The 23,579-nt window shown below is 38.6% G+C and overlaps 1 protein-coding gene across 1 annotated transcript in view; it reads left to right on the top strand.

The window, feature by feature from the left end:
- Window positions 1-23,579, top strand: part of crocc2 (ciliary rootlet coiled-coil, rootletin family member 2) — a 326,949-nt gene that overhangs the window by 152,108 nt on the left and 151,262 nt on the right. Inside the window, exon 12 of the mRNA XM_034179233.1 lies at window positions 8,717-8,916. Within this exon, the coding sequence (XP_034035124.1) occupies window positions 8,717-8,916 (200 nt within the window). The remainder of the gene's footprint in view (window positions 1-8,716; window positions 8,917-23,579) is intronic.

A 23,579-nucleotide genomic window follows, 5' to 3' on the forward strand; every position in this document is an offset into this window, starting at 1 on the left:
TGTAGTCCCTGTCAGTACTCTAGCTGCAGTATTTTGAATTAACTGAAGGCTTTTCCGGGAACTTTTAGGACAACCTGATAATAATGAATTACAATAGTCCAGCCTAGAGGAAATAAATGCATGAATTAGTTTTTCAGCATCACTGTGAGACAAGACCTTTCTAATTTTAGAGATATTGCGCAAATGCAAAAAAGCAGTCCTACATATTTGTTTAATATGCGCATTGAATGACATATCCTGATCAAAAATGACTCCAAAATTTCTCACAGTATTACTAGAGGTCAGGGTAATGCCATCCAGAGTAAGGATCTGGTTAGACACCATGTTTCTAAGATTTATGGGGCCAAGTACAATAACTTCAGTTTTATCTGAGTTTAAAAGCGAGAAATTAGAGGTCATCCATGTCTTTATGTCTGTAAGACAATCCTGCAGTTTAGCTAATTGGTGTGTGTCCTCTGGCTTCATGGATAGATAAAGCTGAGTATCATCTGCGTAACAATGAAAATTTAAGCAATGCTTTCTAATAATACTGCCTAAGGGAAGCATGTATAAAGTGAATAAAATTGGTCCTAGCACAGAACCTTGTGGAACTCCATAATTAACCTTAGTCTGTGAAGAAGATTCCCCATTTACATGAACAAATTGTAATCTATTAGATAAATATGATACAAATCACCGCAGCGCAGTGCCTTTAATACCTATGGCATGCTCTAATCTCTATAATAAAATTTTATGGTCAACAGTATCAAAAGCAGCACTGAGGTCTAACAGAACAAGCACAGAGATGAGTCCACTGTCTGAGGCCATAAGAAGATCATTTGTAACCTTCACTAATGCTGTTTCTGTACTATGATGAATTCTAAACCCTGACTGAAACTCTTCAAATAGACCATTCCTCTGCAGATGATCAGTTAGCTGTTTTACAACTACCCTTTCAAGAATTTTTGAGAGAAAAGGAAGGTTGGAGATTGGCCTATAATTAGCTAAGATAGCTGGGTCGAGTGATGGATTTTTAAGTAATGGTTTAATTACTGCCACCTTAAAAGCCTGTGGTACATAGCCAACTAATAAAGACAGATTGATCATATTTAAGATCGAAGCATTAATTAATGGTAGGGCTTCCTTGAGCAGCCTGGTAGGAATGGGGTCTAATAGACATGTTGATGGTTTGGAGGAAGTAATTAATGAAAATAACTCAGACAGAACAATCGGAGAGAAAGAGTCTAACCAAATACCGGCATCACTGAAAGCAGCCAAAGATAACGATATGTCTTTGGGATGGTTATGAGTAATTTTTTCTCTAATAGTTAAAATTTTATTAGCAAAGAAAGTCATGAAGTCATTACTAGTTAAAGTTAAAGGAATACTCAGCTCAATAGAGCTCTGACTCTTTGTCAGCCTGGCTACAGTGCTGAAAAGAAACCTGGGGTTGTTCTTATTTTCTTCAATTAGTGATGAGTAGTAAGATGTCCTAGCTTTACGGAGGGCTTTTTTTTATAGAGCAACAGACTGTTTTTCCAGGCTAAGTGAAGATCTTCTAAATTAGTGAGACACCATTTCCTCTCCAACTTACAGGTTATCTGCTTTAAGCTGCGAGTTTGTGAGTTATACCACGGAGTCAGGCACTTCTGATTTAAGGCTCTCTTTTTCAGAGGAGCTACAGCATCCAAAGTTGTGCTCAATGAGGATGTAAAACTATTGACGAGATAATCTATCTCACTCACAGAGTTTAGGTAGCTACTCTGCACTGTGTTGGTATATGGCATTGGAGAACATAAAGAAGGAATCATATCCTTAAACCTAGTTACAGCGCTTTCTGAAAGACTTCTACTGTAATGAAACTTATTCCCCACTGCTGGGTAGTCCATCAGAGTAAATGTAAATGTTATTAAGAAATAATCAGACAGAAGGGGGTTTTCAGGGAATACTGTTAAGCCTCCAATTTCCATACCATAGGTCAGAACAAGATCTAAGGTATGATTAAAGTGGTGGGTGGACTCATTTACATTTTGAGCAAAGCCAGTCGAGTCTAACAATAGATTAAATGCAGTGTTGAGGCTGTCATTCTCAGCATCTGTGTGGATGTTAAAATCGCCCACTATAATTATCTTATCTGAGCTAAGCACTAAGTCAGACAAAAGGTCTGAAAATTCACAGAGAAACTCACAGTAACGACCAGGTGGACGATAGATAACAACAAATAAAACTGGTTTTTGGGACTTCCAATTTGGATGGACAAGACTAAGAGACAAGCTTTCAAATGAATTAAAGCTCTGTCTGGGTTTTTGATTAATTAACAAGCTGGAGTGGAAGATTGCTGCTAATCCTCCGCCTCGGCCCGTGCTACGAGCGTTCTGGCAGTTAGTGTGACTCGGGGGTGTTGACTCATTTAAACTAATATATTCATCCTGCTGTAACCAGGTTTCTGTAAGGCAGAATAAATCAATATGTTGATCAATTATTATATCATTTACTAACAGGGACTTAGAAGAGAGAGATCTAATGTTTAATAGACCACATTTAACTGTTTTAGTCTGTGGTGCAGTTGAAGGTGCTATATTATTTTTTCTTTTTGAATTTTTATGCTTAAATAGATTTTTGCTGGTTATTGGTGGTCTGGGAGCAGGCACCGTCTCTACGGGGATGGGGTAATGAGGGGATGGCAGGGGGAGAGAAGCTGCAGAGAGGTGTGTAAGACTACAACTCTGCTTCCTGGTCCCAACCCTGGATAGTCACGGTTTGGAAGATTTAAGAAAATTGGCCAGATTTCTAGAAATGAGAGCTGCTCCATCCAAAGTGGGATGAATGCCGTCTCTCCTAACAAGACCAGGTTTTCCCCAGAAGCTTTGCCAATTATCTATGAAGCCCACCTCATTTTTTGGACACCACTCAGACAGCCAGCAATTCATGGAGAACATGCGGCTAAACATGTCACTTTTGCAAAGTTACACACCGATTCTAATATTAATTTTAGTGACCTCCAATTGGCGTAACCGGGTGTCATTACTGCCGACGTGAATTACAATCTTACCAAATTTACGCTTAGCCTTAGCCACCAGTAGAGGCCTTGCTTACCTCTACTGGTGGTTGGCTCTCACTGCGGTATTGTATCACTTCCTGTTCCGCAGCACAGTGGTGTTTTGCTGTATCTGTTAGCTGTTTAATCTGCGCAGTTAGATTGATCTAGTTAACTAGATAATGATTTGTTTCACAGTGTAATCTTCACGTGCCTTAACTAAAGCACTCCCTCTGCTGAATCACCTCTAAATTATTTACACATTATTCACTTCGTGTGTTTTTAGGAATCCGCTAGCTTAGCGCAGCTACTAGCTCTTAGCCGGTTTACCATGGCGGCTTCTCCTGTCTCTCCCGCACTTTTCTGCTCTGGGTGTGAAATGTTTAGTTATTCCTCGGCCTCCTTTAGCAGTAATGGTACTTGTAATAAGTGTAGCTTATTCGTAGCTTTGGAGGCCAGGCTGGGCGAATTGGAGACTCGGCTCCGCACCTTGGAAAATCCTACAGCTAGCCAGGCCCCTGTAGTTGGTGCGGACCAAGGTAGCTTAGCCGCCGTTAGTTCCCCTCCGGCAGATCCCGAGCAGCCGGGAAAGCAGGCCGACTGGGTGACTGTGAGGAGGAAGCGTAGTCCTAAACAGAAGCCCCGTGTACACCGCCAACCCGTTCACATTTCTAACCGTTTTTCCCCACTCGGCGACACACCCACCGAGGATCAAACTCTGGTTATTGGCGACTCTGCTTTGAGAAATGTGAAGTTAGCGACACCAGCAACCATAGTCAATTGTCTTCCGGGGGCCAGAGCAGGCGACATTGAAGGAAATTTGAAACTGCTGGCTAAGGCTAAGCGTAAATTTGGTAAGATTGTAATTCACGTCGGCAGTAATGACACCCGGTAATGCCAATTGGAGGTCACTACCACCCGAGTCTCCAATTCACCCAGCCTGGCCTCCAAAGCTACGAATAAGCTATACTTATTACAAGTACCATTACTGCTAAAGGAGGCCGAGGAATAACTAAACATTTCACACCCAGAGCAGAAAAGTGCGGGAGAGACAGGAGAAGCCGCCATGCTAAACCAGCTAAGAGCTAGTAGCTGCGCTAAGCTAGCGGATTCCTAAAAACACGCAAAGTGAATAATGTGTAAATAATTTAGAGGTGATTCAGCAGAGGGAGTGCTTTAGTTAAGGCACGTGAAGATTACACTGTGAAACAAATTATCTAGTTAACTAGATCAATCTAACTGCGCAGATTAAACAGCTAACATATACAGCAAAACACCGCTGTGCTCCGGAACAGGAAGTGATACAATACTGCAGTGAGAGCCAACCACCAGTAGAGGCAGAATAAGCCGAAGAAAAGACTTGTCCCACTGAAGGTCTCCAGTGGGATAAGGGAATTGTGAAGCAAAAAGGCTATTGATGTCGGTGGGTCGAATCATTTCTTAACGATTCTCGAAAAGAACCAGTTCTCGATACCCAAACCTACTCATCAGAAACATGAACAAGGTATTTTTTTGAAGATTTCTTTGAGCTGTTTTTTTTCTGAGCCAGAATGATTATACATCTGTTGAAGAAAAATATTTGCATGCATAGGTTTTAATGTATTTGGGAATTTTAAAACTCAGCATGTGGTAGCACAGTGGCATAGTTGTTAGCACTGTTGCTTCACAGCAAGAAGGTGTTGGGATCCCTTCCTGTCTGGCCCTTTTTGTGTGGAGTTTGCATGTTGTTACCATGTTCATGTGGGTTCCCTCCGGGTGCTCTGGCTTCCTCCCAGTTCCAAAGGCATGCAGGTTAGGTGAATTGGAAACTTTAAATGTCTTTGTCTATCTGTGGCCCTGCAATAGGCTGGCACCCTGTCCAGGGTGTACCCTGCCTCTCACTCAGTGCCCACTGGGATAGGCTCCAGCTCCCCCGTAACCCTTAATTGGAAAAACCAGGTTTTGAATATGAATGAATAAATGAATAAAATCAGCACTAGTGTTGGGAAAGTGTAAGTACACGGACCCACAACAGGGTGCGCAAATGAACGGACAATGGAATAGGTCAAATAACACACTTTACTGTTGTGAATATGCACAACAAGTACAACAGATTACAATAATGGACAAAGTCAGATTCACACAGGTGTCGTGTGGGCAGGCTCGAAGATAGGAGACGCCTCTCCAAAGTAGAACCGGAACCACACGGTTTCCTCCGCCACCAGACCCCGGGAATACTGGAGCCGCCAAGTCCCGAATTCCCAGGTGGCCACTGCCTCCGCGTGTCGGACCTGGTACTGCTGGCGAGGAATAAAGAACAATTAAAGGAGGGCGCGTTCGCACCCAGGAATCCGAACGGCAGGTAAGCTGCCTCCACCTCTCGTTGGAAAGTTCTCTCAGAGTAATGCACAAAGTCACAAAGATCACTGTCAAACAGTTAGCTGAGTACATTACCTTCTCGGTAGAAACGATATCACGGCAAAGAGGTGGAGACGTCGTCCTGCTGATATACTCCTGCCGATCAGATGATTGGTAACAGCTGTTGCAGGTGATGCGTGACAGCTGTCACCCTGGCTGCTCCTGTGAGGCGGCTGCACCCTCTGGTGCCTGGAGCCCGCACTCCAGACAGGGCGCCCTCTGGTGGTGGGCCAGCAGTACCTCCTCTTCTGGCGGCCCACACAACAACTAGGTCAAAAGTATTTCATGCATCGAGCATGGCTTGTATGCTAGTAATGTGAGTGAGCTTATCTGCATTTTTCAGATACAATAACATGATAATACAGATATTGGGTAACGTTCAGTTGTTGTTTGACTGATTTTAAAAGCATCTATTATGAGATGTCCTAGGATATTTTACCCCCCACCCCAATATCTTGCCAAAACATGCACGCGTACATGGCATTTATAATCATTAATCTTTTTTTTTCTTTAAGTGTCATAATAAAATTAACTATCACTTAAATCAAATTATACTAAAATCAATTATATGATATAAAATTGTATCAAAATATTTTATATCATACATATTTTTATCTATATAGTAATAACATTTTATGATTACATTAGTAGTAAATAGATTTTTGCAGGGTAGAGAAGGGTCTGTTCCAGGGACTTTTCAAGAGTGTCCTGGCAAAGAAGCAGGGCAGCGTTATAGTATACATACGAGGTCTGTTAGAAAAGTATCTGACCTTTTTATTTTTTTCAAAACAGTGCTCACTCAAAGCCTGCCCACAGGCGAATGACGCAACCGACAGGCGTGAAAAAACTCACGCATGCGCACGAAGGTTCAAGCTTGTCTGATGCAAGTGCAGATGATTCAAATCCATATAGTTTTTGAAAAAAATAAAAAAGTCGGATAGTTTACTCACAGACCTCGTATAGTACACTTTTACCTACACAGTTACATTTACATCGAAAACAGACACTTGATTGAGATAATCCAATCAGGTAAAACATCTACAGGTCAGAGACTTTGTTTCAAGACCTATTAGGGAGTGATCTAAAAGTGTTAAGTGGCACTAGCTCTTCAGTCTATACTCATCAGACCACAGCACACTTTTCGGCCTTGCCAGCAGTCTGGAGGCTGTTAGCAGGAAGTGGTGCGAGCGCGCGACAAGATGTTCAAACTGATAGACTTTATTGTTTTTGTGCAATATTTGCTCATTTTGAAATGGATGCTTGCAACACTTTGCAAAAAAGCTGGGACAGGGGCACCAAAAGACTGGGAAAGTTGATGAATGCTCAAAGAACACCTGTTTGGAAAATTCCACAGGTGAACAGGTTAATTGGAAACACATGAGTGCCATGATTGGGTATAAAAGGAGCATCCCCAAAAGGCTTAGCTGTTCACAAGCAAAGATGGGGTGAGGATCATCACTTTGTGAACAACTATGTGACAAAAATAGTCCAACAGTTTAAGAACAATGTTTCTCAACGTTCAATTTAGGAATTCCATCATCTACAGTCCATAATATAATCAGAAGATTCAGAGAATCTGGAGAACTTTCTACACGTTTAGCGGCAAGACCGAAAACCAACACTAAATGCCCGTCCTTCGATCCCTCAGGCGGCACTGCATTAAAAACCAACTTCATTGTGTAAAGGATCTTACCATGTGGGCTCAGGAACACTTCTGTTGTCAGTTAACACAGTTCGTCACTATATCTACAAGTTAAAGGGTCCCTGCCACGCCATGATGTTTTTACATATTCTTGAAGAATAAAAAAGCTATTTCCACATGCTGTCTTTGTTTTTTTACCATAAAATTACACTGAACAAGGATTTAGACTTTTCGTTACCCATATGAGAATTTGTATTTACCGCCTCCAAGCTTGACTTACTTTATCACTGCGACGGATGTGACGTCATGTGAGTAAAGTTGTCGAAGCGAGGCTCTGTTTACCAGTACAGCAGACATGGATAGTGAAGGCATAGTGAGCAATTATAGCGAAGATTTAAGTGACATATCGATTGTTTTTGAAGAAGATGAGGAAGTTTCTGATAAAGTACTTACAAACAGGACTACTAGATAGAGATGAACAATATGTGTGACTGAAACAATCAACTGGCAAATGAAACAACGAAAAGGTGCGGCTTATAAATGAGCTCAACTAATTAACCACAGATGCAAAATCAGTGAAAACAGAAGAGAAAATCAAGGAGTACCAAGAGATAACTTAAACTGACATCACAAGGTGTGTGGAAATAAAACCTGATCAAGAAATATAAAACCAAAACAACATACACAAAATACAAAAACAAAGACAGAACAAAAAGACAACATGAAGCAATTAACAACTCAAACCAAGATCACAAACTAATATTATTCTAATATTGCATTTGTAAGACAAATGCAAACAATGAATAAATACCTCAAAATAGAACAGAATGTAACCCTGAAAATTTACATAAAAACAGGGACCCATACAGATGACAACAAGCAGATGGCGAACCATACACACACCCACACACAAAACACAGACAAGGGTCAGAGGCACATCCACACACACCCCAAATGCAGGGCACACTCACATACACCAGGCTCAACCACGAACAGGGGAAGACACAGCACATGCACTCACAAAAAAGGCACAGAGACAAATAAATACACAAAGCCCGGACCAACACACAGAGGGACAGCAAATCCCCCGGACCAACACTTGTAGCCCACTTTCTAGACATGACTGTGTGTGGTGGCTCTTGATGCACTAAATCCAGCATCAGTCCACTCCTTTTGAAGCCTCCCTATGTTCTTGAATTAGCTTTGCTTGACAATCTTCACAAGGCTGTGGTCATCCCTGTTTCTTGTGTATCTTTTCCTACCACACTTTTCCCTTCCATTCAATTTTCCATGAATATGCTTTGATACAGCACTCTATGAACAGCCAGCCCTTTCAGCAATTACCTTCTGTGGCTTAGCCTCCTTGTGGCGGGGGTAATTAGTGTCTTCTGAATAATTGTCAAATCAACAGCCTTCCTCTTGATTATGTTTGTGTCTATAAACCAAACTGTGAGAGTCATGGTATTTATACTGCAAACCTGAAAAGAATTATTCTAATATTTAAAGTTTTTTTGTATTTACTAGAGTTATAGGCTTTCATTTTTTTAGATGCACTAGTATTTTGTAGCAACAATGCATTTAAAACTGTATAGTGATATTTCTTCTCAGTATCTTAAACAACAAATGAACAACCATTTATGTACTTTCTATGCAAACTATAGGACCTGAGAAAGCATTTGGATGCTGCCTTGGAGGAAGTAAATGCATTGTGTAATCACCTACAAGAGCGAGACAGTGAGAGGAAAGAGCTGGAACAGAAGATCCAAGAAGTAAAGAGAGAAAGTGAGGAGATCAGAAAGACCCTGGACAAAAACCTCTGTGAAAATAAGATGTGTCACAGCTCACTGGAGCTGATTTCCAGGTACAACCGGATTGTGTTGTTATACATTGCATTTACTTTTATATTTATTTATTTATACTTATTTATTCAGTTTATTGTAGTTTGGGTTTGGGTTTATTTATTGTCATCACTACTGAAGTTCAGGGACAAGATCGCCTTAAATAAGGATTAGTTAGATTTTTTTCTATAAAGTGGGAACGGCTTATGAAGGATACACATTAAACAGTTGATGAAAAATATAGAGGAAAACACAAATGCTTTCACATTGTGTGTATTCATTTGGAGAAGGCTTATGATTGAGTACATTGTAAGCTTTGGGGGTGCATGATGGAAAAAGCGATACCAGAGAAGTGTGTAAGGATCATTCAGGGCATGTATGAGGGGAGTGAGAACTTGGATCAGATGCAGTATATGAGTAACAGACAAGATCCTAAGTTAACGAAGGTCTGTAATCAGGCTCTTCTTTAAGCCATTATGTTTTTGAGGTGGTTACAGGTGTGCTGACTTTTGGGAGTAAAGATCAGTCCCTGTGATACATGCTTTTTGCAGATGGCATGTTGTGCAACACTAGAAGAAGCACATAGTGTGTAAGGAAGACGGGGTCTAAAGATTAATAGGAGTAAGAAAATTGAACCCAAATGCAGATGACAGACTCAGCTTGTTTGTTACAAGTCTCAACCTCCAGCTGTCTGAAATGAAGCAAGTTTAGAAGTGAAAAATCTTACAGTTCCTTGGCCAAGAGGGAGCCACTTCCCACAGAAGCCCAAAATGTCCAACTTTATAGCAGAAATAAACATACAGGATGATACAAAAAAAAGAAAAAAGTTTCTATAGTAATTTCCCCCCTCATGATAACTGTACTGGGAGTTAATTTTTTATACCTCCTATAACAATAAATTAATATCACTTGAACATATTTTATGCCAGAAATTGTGAATAATTTGGTGGATGGTCACTTTGAGTGACAGGTAGTGTATGCCCTGAGCCGGGTCTCCAGAGCCCCACTGGCAGAGACCACTAGCAGTGGCTGTTAGCTTCTGTGGACCAATCACGTTTGCCCTTTTTGAGCATTTTATTTACATCAAGTATTTTGGTTGAGTGTAATTTTCATGTTTTGTTTTTTGTTGTTGTTGTTTTTTGGTTTATCTTGGTCATGTTAGCTTTAGTGTTATGCCACAGTTACTGAGGCAATAAGGTGATCATAATTTTTAATACGAAACTACCCACTATTAAAACCACAGCCCAGTGCACAAAATATCTTTTATTAAAACACTCAAACCCATGTTAGTCTGTTAGCCTTAGTTTGTTGGGTAACCCTGATAGGGGCATGTTCGGGCTGCATTCATCCTGCCCAGGTCACACAGGATTTTGCTCACACTCCAACTCTTTATCCATTTTTGGGTTGGTTGGGATTTAAACAGAGTAAGTACTGCCAACATGGAGACACCCAGAGCCACACTATGGCACTTAAGAAAGCCTATGGGTGATGCCAGGGAGGGTTTGTGGAGTATATACACAGTACATACAGTCTGTGGTTTGACAGTGATTCATGCAAATGGACGTAGGGTCCTGTGTGTCCTTGTACTTTGATCAAGAGTTAAACCATTATAGCTTTGAGTTTGACCTTTCAGGATCACCCAAGTCAAAACTAATGTAACTCTTCTTCTTGCAACAGTGCCAAGCACTAATTCAGTTCATATTCAGATCACTTTATTTATCCCCAAGGGGTAATTTTAAAAAGGCATGACACTAGCTTGGAACACTTTAAAAAAGTAGCATACACACAGTACACAACCATCAACAATACACAGGCAATGGAACCACATGCTGCCTCCATGACTTTATATTAGTATATAATAGTGAACACAGCTGTATGGGTGATGAAGGTACATCACTTCCATTTTAGTAGCGCAGTAATATTGTTGGCCCATTGTTGTATTTCAATCCACAAATGTGTAAATAAAATCTGTGTATGTGTAACCAGATCCACAAATGTTTTAAAAAAAATCTCTATGTAACCAGGTCCACAAATGTGTCAAAAAAAAAAAAAAAAAATACAAATATCAATGCGTGTGTAACTGTGTGTTTGTGAATACTGGCCATTCGATTGGATGTGTTCTTACACGGGACGTTTGCTACACTTCTGCTACGGAAGATCCACAAATCCGTGCAGCAATTTGTACCTGTGTGGGGACTCGCCTGTGTGCCTCTCTGGCTATCCAGCTTCATACCACCAGGGTCACAAGCACCAATGATATCAGTCACCGCTACCATTTTAAGCCTGGCCAGGCCCTTTGAGGGCGTGTTTTTTATTTTTTCCCCTGTGTTTCAGAGACCAGTAACTTGGATGGCTCTTCTTGTGTCTTTTAATTTGAAATAAACACAAGAATAAAAATGGTAATAATAAGAAAATGTTGACAGATCCTTTCAGCCAGCTGCACATCAAGATCCGTGTAATTCACAAAGAACGGAGGATGTCTCATTGTGGGGAAAACTGGTTTTGGTCTCTTGTGGAACGTTTGGAAAGAGGTGTCATTTGATTTTAAACGGCGATTTGCTTTGAAGTTATTGATTCCGTAGAATATAATACTATTTGTGTTAACATTTTTTAACATTTGCAGACCTGGTTACACATTTGTGGATCTGGTTACACACACGTTTTTATTTTTTATTTTTTTATACATTTGTGGATCCGGTTACACACACAAAGATTTTTTACACATTTGTGGACTTGGTTACACATTTGTGGATCTGGTTACACGCACAGATTTTTTTTTTTTTTTACACATTTGTGGACTTGGTTACACATTTGTGGATCTGGTTACACGCACAGATTTTTTTTTTTTTTTACACATTTGTGGACTTGGTTACACATTTGTGGATCTCGTTACACACAGATTTTTTTTACACATTTGTGGATCTGATTACACATTTGTGAATCTGGTTACACACAGATTATTTTTTACAGATTTGTGGCCATGGTTATACGTTTGTGGATCAGGTTACACACACACACACATTTTGTTTTACATATTTTTGGATCCAGTTACACATTTTTGTATCTTGTTACACAGAGATTTTTTATTTATTTATTTTTTTTTAACACATTTGTGGATCTGGTTACACACACACTTTTACAGATTTGTGAATATGGTTACACATTTGTGCATTTGGTTACACACACACACAGATTTTTTTCTTTTTTACACATTTGTGGATCAGGTTACACACACACAGATTTTGTTTTACATATTTTTGGATCCAGTTACTTACATTTTTGTATCTAGTTACACACACACAGATTTTTTTTTTTTTTTACACATTTGTGGATCTGGTTACACACACACACTTTTACAGATTTGTGAACATGGTTATACATTTGTGCATTTGGTTACACACACATATACACGCATGCGCGCACACACACACACACACACAGATTTTGTTTTAGGGGAGGTGATGGTCTAGTGGTTAAGGTGTTGGGCTTGAGACCAGAAGATCCTCGGTTCAAATCCCAGCATCACTGAAGGCCCTTGAGCAAGGTCTTTAATTCCCTGTTGCACCCGGTGTGTAGTGAGCGCCTTATATGGCAGCAACCTCACATCGGGGTGAATGTGAGGCATTATTTGTAAAGTGCTTTGAGCTTCTGATGCAGATGGAAAAGCGCAATATCAATGCAGTCCATTTTACATATTTTTGGATCTGGTTACACATTTGTAGATCTTGTTACACACATTGATTTTTTCACAGATTTGTGGATCTGGTCACACACACAGAATTTTTCACAAATTTGTGGATCTGGTTATACAGACAGATTTTTACTTTTTTGTGTATTTGTGGATCTGGTTACACATTTGTGGATCTCGTTACACACTTTTTTTTACACATTTGTGGATCTCGTTACACATTTTTTTTACACATTTGTGGATCTCGTTACACACACATTTTTTTACACATTTGTGGATCTTGTTACACACACATTTTTTTTACACATTTGTGGATCTGGTTACACACACGTTTTTATTTTTTATTTTTTTATACATTTGTGGATCCGGTTACACACACAAAGATTTTTTACACATTTGTGGACTTGGTTACACATTTGTGGATCTGGTTACACGCACAGATTTTTTTTTTTACACATTTGTGGACTTGGTTACACATTTGTGGATCTCGTTACACACAGATTTTTTTTACACATTTGTGGATCTGATTACACATTTGTGAATCTGGTTACACACACAGATTATTTTTTACAGATTTGTGGCCATGGTTATACGTTTGTGGATCAGGTTACACACACACACATTTTGTTTTACATATTTTTGGATCCAGTTACACATTTTTGTATCTTGTTACACAGAGATTTTTTATTTATTTATTTATTTTTTTTACACATTTGTGGATCTGGTTACACACACACTTTTACAGATTTGTGAATATGGTTACACATTTGTGCATTTGGTTACACACACACACACAGATTTTTTTCTTTTTTACACATTTGTGGATCAGGTTACACACACACAGATTTTGTTTTACATATTTTTGGATCCAGTTACTTACATTTTTGTATCTAGTTACACACACACAGATTTTTTTTTTTTTTTACACATTTGTGGATCTGGTTACACACACACACTTTTACAGATTTGTGAACATGGTTATACATTTGTGCATTTGGTTACACACACATATACACGCACGCGCGCGCGCACACACACACACACAGATTTTGTTTTAGGGGAGGTGATGGTCTAGTGGTTAAGGTGTTGGGCTTGAGACCAGAAGATCCTCGGTTCAAATCCCAGCATCACTGAAGGCCCTTGAGCAAGGTCTTTAATTCCCTGTTGCACCCGGTGTGTAGTGAGCGCCTTATATGGCAGCAACCTCACATCGGGGTGAATGTGAGGCATTATTTGTAAAGTGCTTTGAGCTTCTGATGCAGATGGAAAAGCGCAATATCAATGCAGTCCATTTTACATATTTTTGGATCTGGTTACACATTTGTAGATCTTGTTACACACATTGATTTTTTTCACAGATTTGTGGATCTGGTCACACACAGAATTTTTCACAAATTTGTGGATCTGGTTATACAGACAGATTTTTACTTTTTTGTGTATTTGTGGATCTGGTTACACATTTGTGGATCTCGTTACACACACTTTTTTTTACACATTTGTGGATCTCGTTACACACACATTTTTTTTACACATTTGTGGATCTCGTTACACACACATTTTTTTTACACATTTGTGGATCTTATTACACACATTTTTTTTACACATTTGTGGATCTGGTTACACACAGATTTTTTTTTTTTTTTTACACATTTGTGGATCGAAATACACATTTGCAAATACTTTTGATACAATAATGTAGCAAAAGTAACACTAATTCCCAGAGGGGCAACCATAATGAAATGAGTAATATTGATGCATTGATGTAAGTAGCAGCAGGAGTGACATAGAGTGGTTTGATCTTTTTCAGGATGGGCTGAAATTTTCAACAGTGTGACATAAAATTACAGTGATAATCTACCAGGCAATGCTCTTAAATCCTGATAAGCTGTGTGTAATCTTGTGATGGTAGGGAGCAAGGAAAACCTGCACCATGCTGGCTTTTCATGACATACTGTCATCAAGCCTTGATTTAGAGTATAATTTTACTTACATCAGATGAAATGTGCAGCACAAGTGTAATTTGAATGTGGTCTGCAAAATTTATTCCTGCTCTGTATCAGGATGGTCTATGAATTTGCTGCCACTGCCATGGCAGGAAGGAGTGGGGAGCTCCAGTGAGGTAACAGCTGACAGGTGACGGTAGTAAACAGTGTACTGACAGTAAATGGTAGATTGTGAGGAGCTGACAGCAGATGATAGGGAAACAGCAGACAGCAAAGAGTGGGCACCAGGTGCTGAGACAAGCTGATGGCTGTCAAAGCCAGTGGTGAGTACACTGAAGAGAGATGGCAGCAAAGAGCTCACAGTAGGTGATGCCAATGATGAGTAGACTTGGAACAACACATGGAACTTAAACTACATAAAACTTTGAATTTAATTGAATTTATTAAACACCCATGCATAACAGAAATTCACTCATATACAAACAACCAAACACATAATAGAAAAGTCAAAGGTGAAAAGAAATATAAGAAAACAAACACTATACATGGTGCCTAAAGGCGTAGCGAGAACCAGTGTTTATCAACGCCTACACCCCTGTATAAAGTCAAATCAAACCAGGCATTTATGCCTGATCATAGATGTTTATATCCAAACACAATCTGATCAACAGCAGCATATAGAGAAAAGAAGTCAAATATTTCTCCAGGCAGCTCCCAAAACAAACTAAAAAACAAAGGTTCCAGTATAACAGCATCTACAACCCCAATTTCAATGAAGCTGGGACATTGTGTGAAATGTAAATAAAAACAGAATACAATAATTTACAAATCGAATACACCACAAAGACAAGATACTTAACATTCAAACTGATGGACGTTTTTGTTTTTGTGCAAATATTTGCTCATTTTGAAATGGATGCCTGCAACACATTTCAAAAAAGCTGGGAAAGTGGTATGTTTACCACTGTGTTACATCACCTTTCCTTCTAAGAACACTCAATAAGTGTTTGGGACCTGGGGACACTAATTGTTGAAGCTTTGTAGGTGGAATTCTTTCCCATTCTTGCTTGATGTATGAATTCAGTTGTTCAACAGTCCGGGGTCTCTGTTGTATTTTGCGCTTCATAATGCGCCACACATTTTCAATGAGCGACAGGTTTGGACTGCAGGCAGGCCAGTCTAGTACCCGCCCGCACTCTTTTGCTACAAAGCCACGCTGTTGTAACACGTGCAGAATGTGGCTTGGCATCGTCTTGCTGAAATAAGGGATGTCCCTGAAAAAGACGTTGCTTGGATGGTAGCATGTGTTGCTCCAAAACCTGGATGTACCTTTCAGCATTGATGGTGCCGTCACAGATGTGTAAGTTGTCCATGACATGGGCACTAACACACCCCCATACCATCACAGATGCTGGCTTTTGAACTTTGCGCTGGTAACAATCTGGATGGTCTTTTTCCTCTTTTCTTCGGAGGACATGACACCCATGATTTCCAAAAACAATTTGAAATGTGGACTCATCAGACCACAGCACACTTTTCCACTTTGCGTCTGTCCATTTCAAATGAGCTCGGGCCGAGAGAAGGCGGTGGCGTTTCTGGATGTTGTTGATGTATGGCTTTCACTTTGTATGGTAGAGTTTTAACTTGCACTTGTAGATGTAGCGACGAACTGTGTTAACTTACAATGGTTTTCTGAAGTGTTTCTGAGCCCACGCGGTAAGATCCTTTACACAGTGATGTCAGTTTTTAATGCAGTGCTGGCTGAGGGATCGAAGGTCATGGGCATTCCGTGTTGGTTTTCGGCCTTGCCGCTTACGTGTAGAAAGTTCTCCAGATTCTCTGAATCTTCTGATTATATTATATACTGTAGATGATGGAATCCCTAAATTCCTTGCAATTGAACATTGAGAAACATTGTTCTTAAACTGCTGGACTATTTTTTTCATGCAGTTGTTCATAAAATGGTGATCCTCACCCCATGTTTGCTTGTGAACAGCTGAGCCTTTTGGGGAAGCTCCTTTTATACCCAGTCAGTCACTCACAATTCGTGTCCTCAGTTCTCAAATGCTTATTGAGTGTTGTTAGAAGGAAAGGTGATGTAACACAGTGGTAAACATACCACTGTCCAAGCTTTTTTGAAACATGCTGCAAGCATCCATTTAAAAAAAAAAATTTGCACATAAACAATAAAGTCTATCAGTTTGAACATTAAATATCTTGTCTTCGTGGTGTATTCAATTGAATATAGGTTGAAGAGGATTTGCAAATTATTGTATTCTGTTTTATTTACATTTCACACAGCGTCCCACTTTCATTGATATTGGGGTTGTAGATGAATGTGGTTGTGTTATATGTACAAGGTATGTTTACCACTGTGTTACATCACCTCTCCTTCTAACAAGCATTTAGGAACTGAGGACACTCATTGTGAGTCTCATGATTGGGTCGTGCTAGTTGTGCTAGCGCCAGCCATTTTATAATAATACGAACCCCTTAAATGATACATTCCTTCTCTCTGCGTAAAATGTTCTTGAATTCTGAAAGGTAATTGTTTATCTTTCACTTTATGCATAACTGAACAGTCTTAAATGAAATCATATCATAAAGTTTTAATATCTTTGATTTAATAAACCAGGGATTGGTATGATACTGAAATCCTGAATTGTGAATTAATCTTAATGCTTTTTTGAAGGATTAACAATGGTTGTAATGTAGTTTTATAGTTATTACCCCAAACTTCAGCACATTAAGTCATGTAAGGTGCAGTCAATGCACAATACAGGGTGTATACACAATACAGATTTACCATCTAGAATGCACTTTGGCTTATTTAATTCTGCAATACTTTTAAAAACTTTCTTTTGGATATGTTGAATATGCACTTTCCAGTTAATTCTGTCATCAATAATTACAGCTAAAAACGTATTCTCCTTGACACAATCTATATTTACCCCAAATATATTTAACTGTATTTGTACATCCTGTTTATAATTTCCAGATAACATCATTTTAGTTTTAGACCAATTTAATGACAATTTGGTCATGTCAAACCAACTCTTCATATTTATCATTTAATTTCTCAAATCAAACAATAATTTCTGCAAATTCTCTCCAGAACAAAATAGGTTTGTGTCATCAACAAAGAGAACTACTTTAAACACATTGGAAACTTCACATAAATCATTAATATATAAAATAAATCATTTTGGCCCCTGCACAGAGCCCTGGGGAACCCCGCAAACGATGCCCAGATATGCAGAACAGCAGTGCCAGATTTCAGCAAACTGCTTCCAGTTTTGCAAATAACTTTTAATCCAGTTCAGAGCCACTCCTCTAATCCCATAAAGTTCCAACTTTTGAAATAATATGTTATGATTGATTGTGTCAAAAGACTTTCTTAAGTCAATAAATAGACCTATTACTAATTTCCTTTGGTCCACATGTTTATTGATCTCTTCGATGCATTGCACAAAGCCAAAGCAGTGGACCTTTTCGCTTTGAACCCATATTGGCAGTCATCAAGCAGGTTGTGTAGTTCAGTAAATCTATCCAGTCTGTTATTGTAAAGTTTTTCCAGTATCTTAGAAAATTGTGACAATCAAGACACAGGCCTGTAGTTACTAAAAAGATGTTTGTCACCAGATTTATATAAAGGTATCACCTTTACCACTTTCATACCACTTGGAACAATTCCCATTTGAAACAATTTATTTTATATATATATATATATATATATATATATATATATATGCTAATGGTTTAGCAATTTCTGTAATTATCTGCTTTACTAAGGTCATATGTACATCATTTGACTTTTTACTTTTACATGTGCTGAGTAATATAATAATTTCCCTCTCATCAACTGCGCCAAGAAACATTGTATATGGATTTCTCTCAATTAATTGCTGGTTTGCCCACGTAGTGTGTGGAATGTCAGCTGCCAAATCTAGCCCAACATTAGCAAAAAATTGCAAAAATAAAATAGAATGTTTTCCAAAGTATGATTTATTTTTTTTACAGTTTCGCATAACGGTTGTTATTTATTTTTATAGTACTTATATTTAATCTCAGCCTCTCTTGATTTACTTCTAATAAACTCTCTATATAACATATTTTTCTTCTTACACGCCTTTTGCAGTCCCTTTGTTATCCATGGGTGGGTCTTATACTTGTTATTTCCACTGCAATGTAGAATTGGACAATTTTTGTTATGTATATATCAAGAAATATTTTTTTAATTCGACATATGCTAAATTAGCATCATTCTCCGTGTAAATGGAATTCCAATCCTGCAGACGTAAATCATTTTTTAGGGCGGTAATAGCTTTTTCAGATAGCAACCGTTTTCGATATTGCATTTTCTCCTTCCATTTAGTATTCAAATTCAGCTCCGTTACTATAAAAATTGGTAAGTGGTCACTGATATCATTGATGAATAAACCACTTATTGTTTTGGTGTCGGTATCATTTGTAAGTATATTATCAATAAGGGTAGTTGACTGAGAAGTTATTCTTGAAAGCCTAGTAGTTTTTGGATATAAATTTAAGCTGCACAAGGTATTAATGAAATCATCTGTCACTTTATTTTAATGCTGATTTAAAAGATCAATATTTATATCTCCAAAGACAAGTATTCGCATATTACCCATCTGTGAAAAATATTTCTCTATCTAATTTTGAAATTCTTCCATTTTTGAGCCAGGTGCTCCATAAATACAACTAATAATTATATTTTTACCTATTCCCAAATATATTTCAATTGTGATACATTCCAAAAGATTTTCTACGGCTGTTGTCACTTGATCATTGATTTTGTATTTAAGCCTTTTATCAACATACAATACTACTCCACCCCCTCTATTATATCTATTCAGATGATTGAATTCATAACCCTCCAATTCATAATTTGAATCGTCAACTTCAGCAAGCCAAGTTTCCGTTATAGCAATTATATTGAAAGGTTGGTAGAATTGTTTTAAATAGTCTTTAATACTCCCAAAATTCTTGTACAAACTCCTACTGTTAAAGTGGATTATTGAGAACTTCCCATCCCATATAGTGCACTTATTGTATTGTTCCTCAGTATAATACTGGCAATTACTATTTACAGAAGAATAAAAATGATTGTCTCGGTCTATCTCATATTCCCAATCTTGAATATGATGTTCAGTATACTGAAAAGGTTGTAATTCTTGTACAGAAATAAATTCAAAAGGACCAGCTTTCATCATAAAATAAAAGCACAGTTAACATCAGACTCCAACATAATGTAAACATAGGCATACTATGGAAATCATTGCCCCCAATTAATTCTACCCATGTTCATGTTCATGTCCCATGACTACCCAGGGTTGGGACCAGGAAGCAGAGTTGTAGTCTTACACACCTCTCTGCAGCTTCTCTCCCCCTGCCATCCCCCCAATACCCCATCCCCGTAAAGACGGTGCCTGCTCCCAGACCACCAACAACCAGTAAAAATCTATTTAAGCATTAAAAATTCAAAAAGAAAAAATAATATAGCACCTTCAACTGCACCACAGACTAAAACAGTTAAATGTGGTCTATTAAACATTAGGTCTCTCTCTTCTAAGTCCCTGTTTGTAATGATATAATAATTGATCAACATATTGATTTATTCTGCCTTACAGAAACCTGGTTGCAGCAGGATGAATATGTTAGTTTAAATGAGTCAACACCCCCGAGTCACACTAACTGTCAGAATGCTTGTAGCACAGGCTGAGGGGGAGGATTAGCAGCAATCTTCCACTCCAGCTTATTAATTAATCAAAAACCCAGACAGAGCTTTAATTCATTTGAAAGCTTGACTTTTAGTCTTGTCCATCCAAATTGGAAGTCCCAAAAACCAGTTTTATTTGTTGTTATCTATCGTCCACCTGGTCGTTACTGTGAGTTTCTCTGTGAATTTTCAGACCTTTTGTCTGATTTAGTGCTTAGCTCAGATAAGATAATTATAGTGGGCGATTTTAACATCCACATAGATGCTGAGAATGACAGCCTCAACACTGCATTTAATCTATTATTAGACTCAATTGGCTTTGCTCAAAATGTAAATGAGTCCACCCACCACTTTAATCATACCTTAGATCTTGTTCTGACTTATGGTATGGAAATTGAAGACTTAACAGTATTCCCTGAAAACCCCCTTCTGTCTGATCATTTCTTAATAACATTTACATTCACTTTAATGGACTACCCAGCAGTGGGGAATAAGTTTCATTACAGTAGAAGTCTTTCGGAAAGCACTGTAACTAGGTTTAAGGATATGATTCCTTCTTTGTTATGTTCTCCAATGCCATATACCAACACAGTGCAGAGTAGCTACCTAAACTCTGTGAGTGAGATAGATTATCTCGTCAATAGTTTTACATCCTCATTGAGCACAACTTTGGATGCTGTAGCTCCTCTGAAAAAGAGAGCCTTAAATCAGAAGTGCCTGACTCAGTGGTATAACTCACAAACTCGCAGCTTAAAGCAGATAACCCATAAGTTGGAGAGGAAATGGCATCTCACTAATTTAGAAGATCTTCACTTAGCCTGGAAACAGAGTCTGTTGCTCTATAAAAAAGCCCTCCGTAAAGCTAGGACATCTTACTACTCATCACTAATCGAAGAAAATAAGAACAACCCCAGGTTTCTTTTCAGCACTGTAGCCAGGCTGACAAAGAGTCAGAGCTCTATTGAGCCGAGTATTCCTTTAACTTTAACTAGTAATGACTTCATGACTTTCTTTGCTAATAAAATTTTAACTATTAGAGAACAAATTACTCATAACCATCCCAAAGACATATCGTTATCTTTGGCTGCTTTCAGTAATGCTGATATTTGGTTAGACTCTTTCTCTCCGATTGTTCTGTCTGCGTTATTTTCATTAGTTACTTCCTCCAAACCATCAACATGTCTATTAGACCCCATTCCTGCCAGGCTGCTCAAGGAAGCCCTACCATTAATTAATGCTTCAATCTTAAATATGATCAATCTATCTTTATTAGTTGGCTATGTACCACAGGCTTTTACGGTGGCAGTAATTAAACCATTACTTAAAAAGCCATCACTTGACCCAGCTATCTTAGCTAATTATAGGCCAGTCTCCAGCCTTCCTTTTCTCTCAAAAATTCTTGAAAGGGTAGTTGTAAAACAGCTAACTGATCATCTGCAGAGGAATGGTCTATTTGAAGAGTTTCAGTCAGGTTTCAGAATTCATCATAGTACAGAAACAGCATTAGTGAAGGTTACAAATGATCTTCTTATGGCCTCAGACAGTGGACTCATCTCTGTGCTTGTCCTGTTAGACCTCAGTGCTGATTTTGATACTGTTGACCATAAAATTTTATTACAGAGATTAGAGCATGCCATAGGTATTAAAGGCACTGCGCTGCGGTGGTTTGAATCATATTTATCTAATAGATTACAATTTGTTCATGTAAATGGGGAGTCTTCTTCACAGCCTAAGGTTAATTATGGAGGTCCACAAGGTTCTGTGCTAGGACCAATTTTATTCACTTTATACATGCTTCCCTTAGGCAGTATTATTAGAAAGCATTGCTTAAATTTTCATTGTTACGCAGATGATACCCAGCTTTATCTATCCATGAAGCCAGAGGACACACACCAATTAGTTAAACTGCAGGAATGTCTTACAGACATAAAGACATGGATGACCTCTAATTTCCTGCTTTTAAATTCAGATAAAACTGAAGTTATTGTACTTGGCCCCACAAATCTTAGAAAATGGTGTCTAACCAGATCCTTACTCTGGATGGCATTACCCTGACCTCTAGTAATACTGTGAGAAATCTTGGAATCGTTTTTGATCAGGATATGTCCTTCAGTGCGCATATTAAGCAAATATGTAGGACTGCTTTTTTACATTTGCGCAATATCTCTAAAATTAGAAAGGTCTTGTCTCAGAGTGATGCTGAAAAACAAATTCATGCATTTATTTCCTCTAGGCTGGACTATTGTAATTCATTATTATCAGGTTGTCCTAAAAGTTCCCTGAAAAGCCTTCAGTTAATTCAAAATGCTGCAGCTAGAGTACTGACGGGGACTAGAAGGAGAGAGCATATTTCACCCATATTGGCCTCTCTTCATTGGCTTCCTGTTAATTCTAGAATAGAATTTAAAATTCTTATTCTTACTTATAAGGTTTTGAATAATCAGGTCCCATCTTTTCTTAGGGACCTCTTAGTACCATATCACCCCAATAGAGTGCTTCGCTCTCAGACTGCAGGCTTACTTGTAGTTCCTAGGGTTTTTAAGAGTAGAATGGGAGGCAGAGCCTTCAGCTTTCAGGCTCCTCTCCTGTGGAACCAGCTCCCAATTCGGATCAGGGAGACAGACACCCTCTCTACTTTTAAGATTAGGCTTAAAACTTTTCTTTTTGCTAAAGCTTATAGTTAGGGCTGGATCAGGTGACCCTGAACCATCCCTTATGCTGCTATAGACTTTGACTGCTGGGGGGTTCCCATGATGCACTGAGTGTTTCTTTCTCTTTTTGCTCTGTATGCACCACTCTGCATTTAATCATTAGTGATTGATCTCTGCTGTCTTCCACAGCATGTCTTTTTCCTGATTCTCTCCCCTCAGCCCCAACCAGTCCCAGCAGAAGACTGCCCCTCCCTGAGCCTGGTTCTGCTGGAGGTTTCTTCCTGTTAAAAGGGAGTTTTTCCTTCCCACTGTCGCCAAGTGCTTGCTCATAGGGGGTCGTTTTGACCGTTGGGGTTTTTCTGTAATTATTGTATGGCTTTTGCCTTGCAATATAAAGTGCCTTGGGGCAACTGTTGTTGTGATTTGGCGCTATATAAATAAAATTGATTTGATTTGATTTGATTGTTTTAACAACACAAACATAATCGTTATTAAACTTACAAATACCCATCATTTAAATCTTTCCAAATCCGAATGTTCTCTAATCACTATAACTGTAGCTTCCTCTGGTGCTCCATTTGACTTAATCATCACTTTACATTTTCTTGTCCAAATCACCTGAATTTTCTGTTGCTTCTGGAGGATTCTACTAGCTTCTCTTGCTGTA

This window comes from Thalassophryne amazonica, chromosome 10, assembly GCF_902500255.1.
Source record: "Thalassophryne amazonica chromosome 10, fThaAma1.1, whole genome shotgun sequence".
NCBI classification, from domain to species: Eukaryota; Metazoa; Chordata; class Actinopteri; order Batrachoidiformes; family Batrachoididae; genus Thalassophryne; species Thalassophryne amazonica.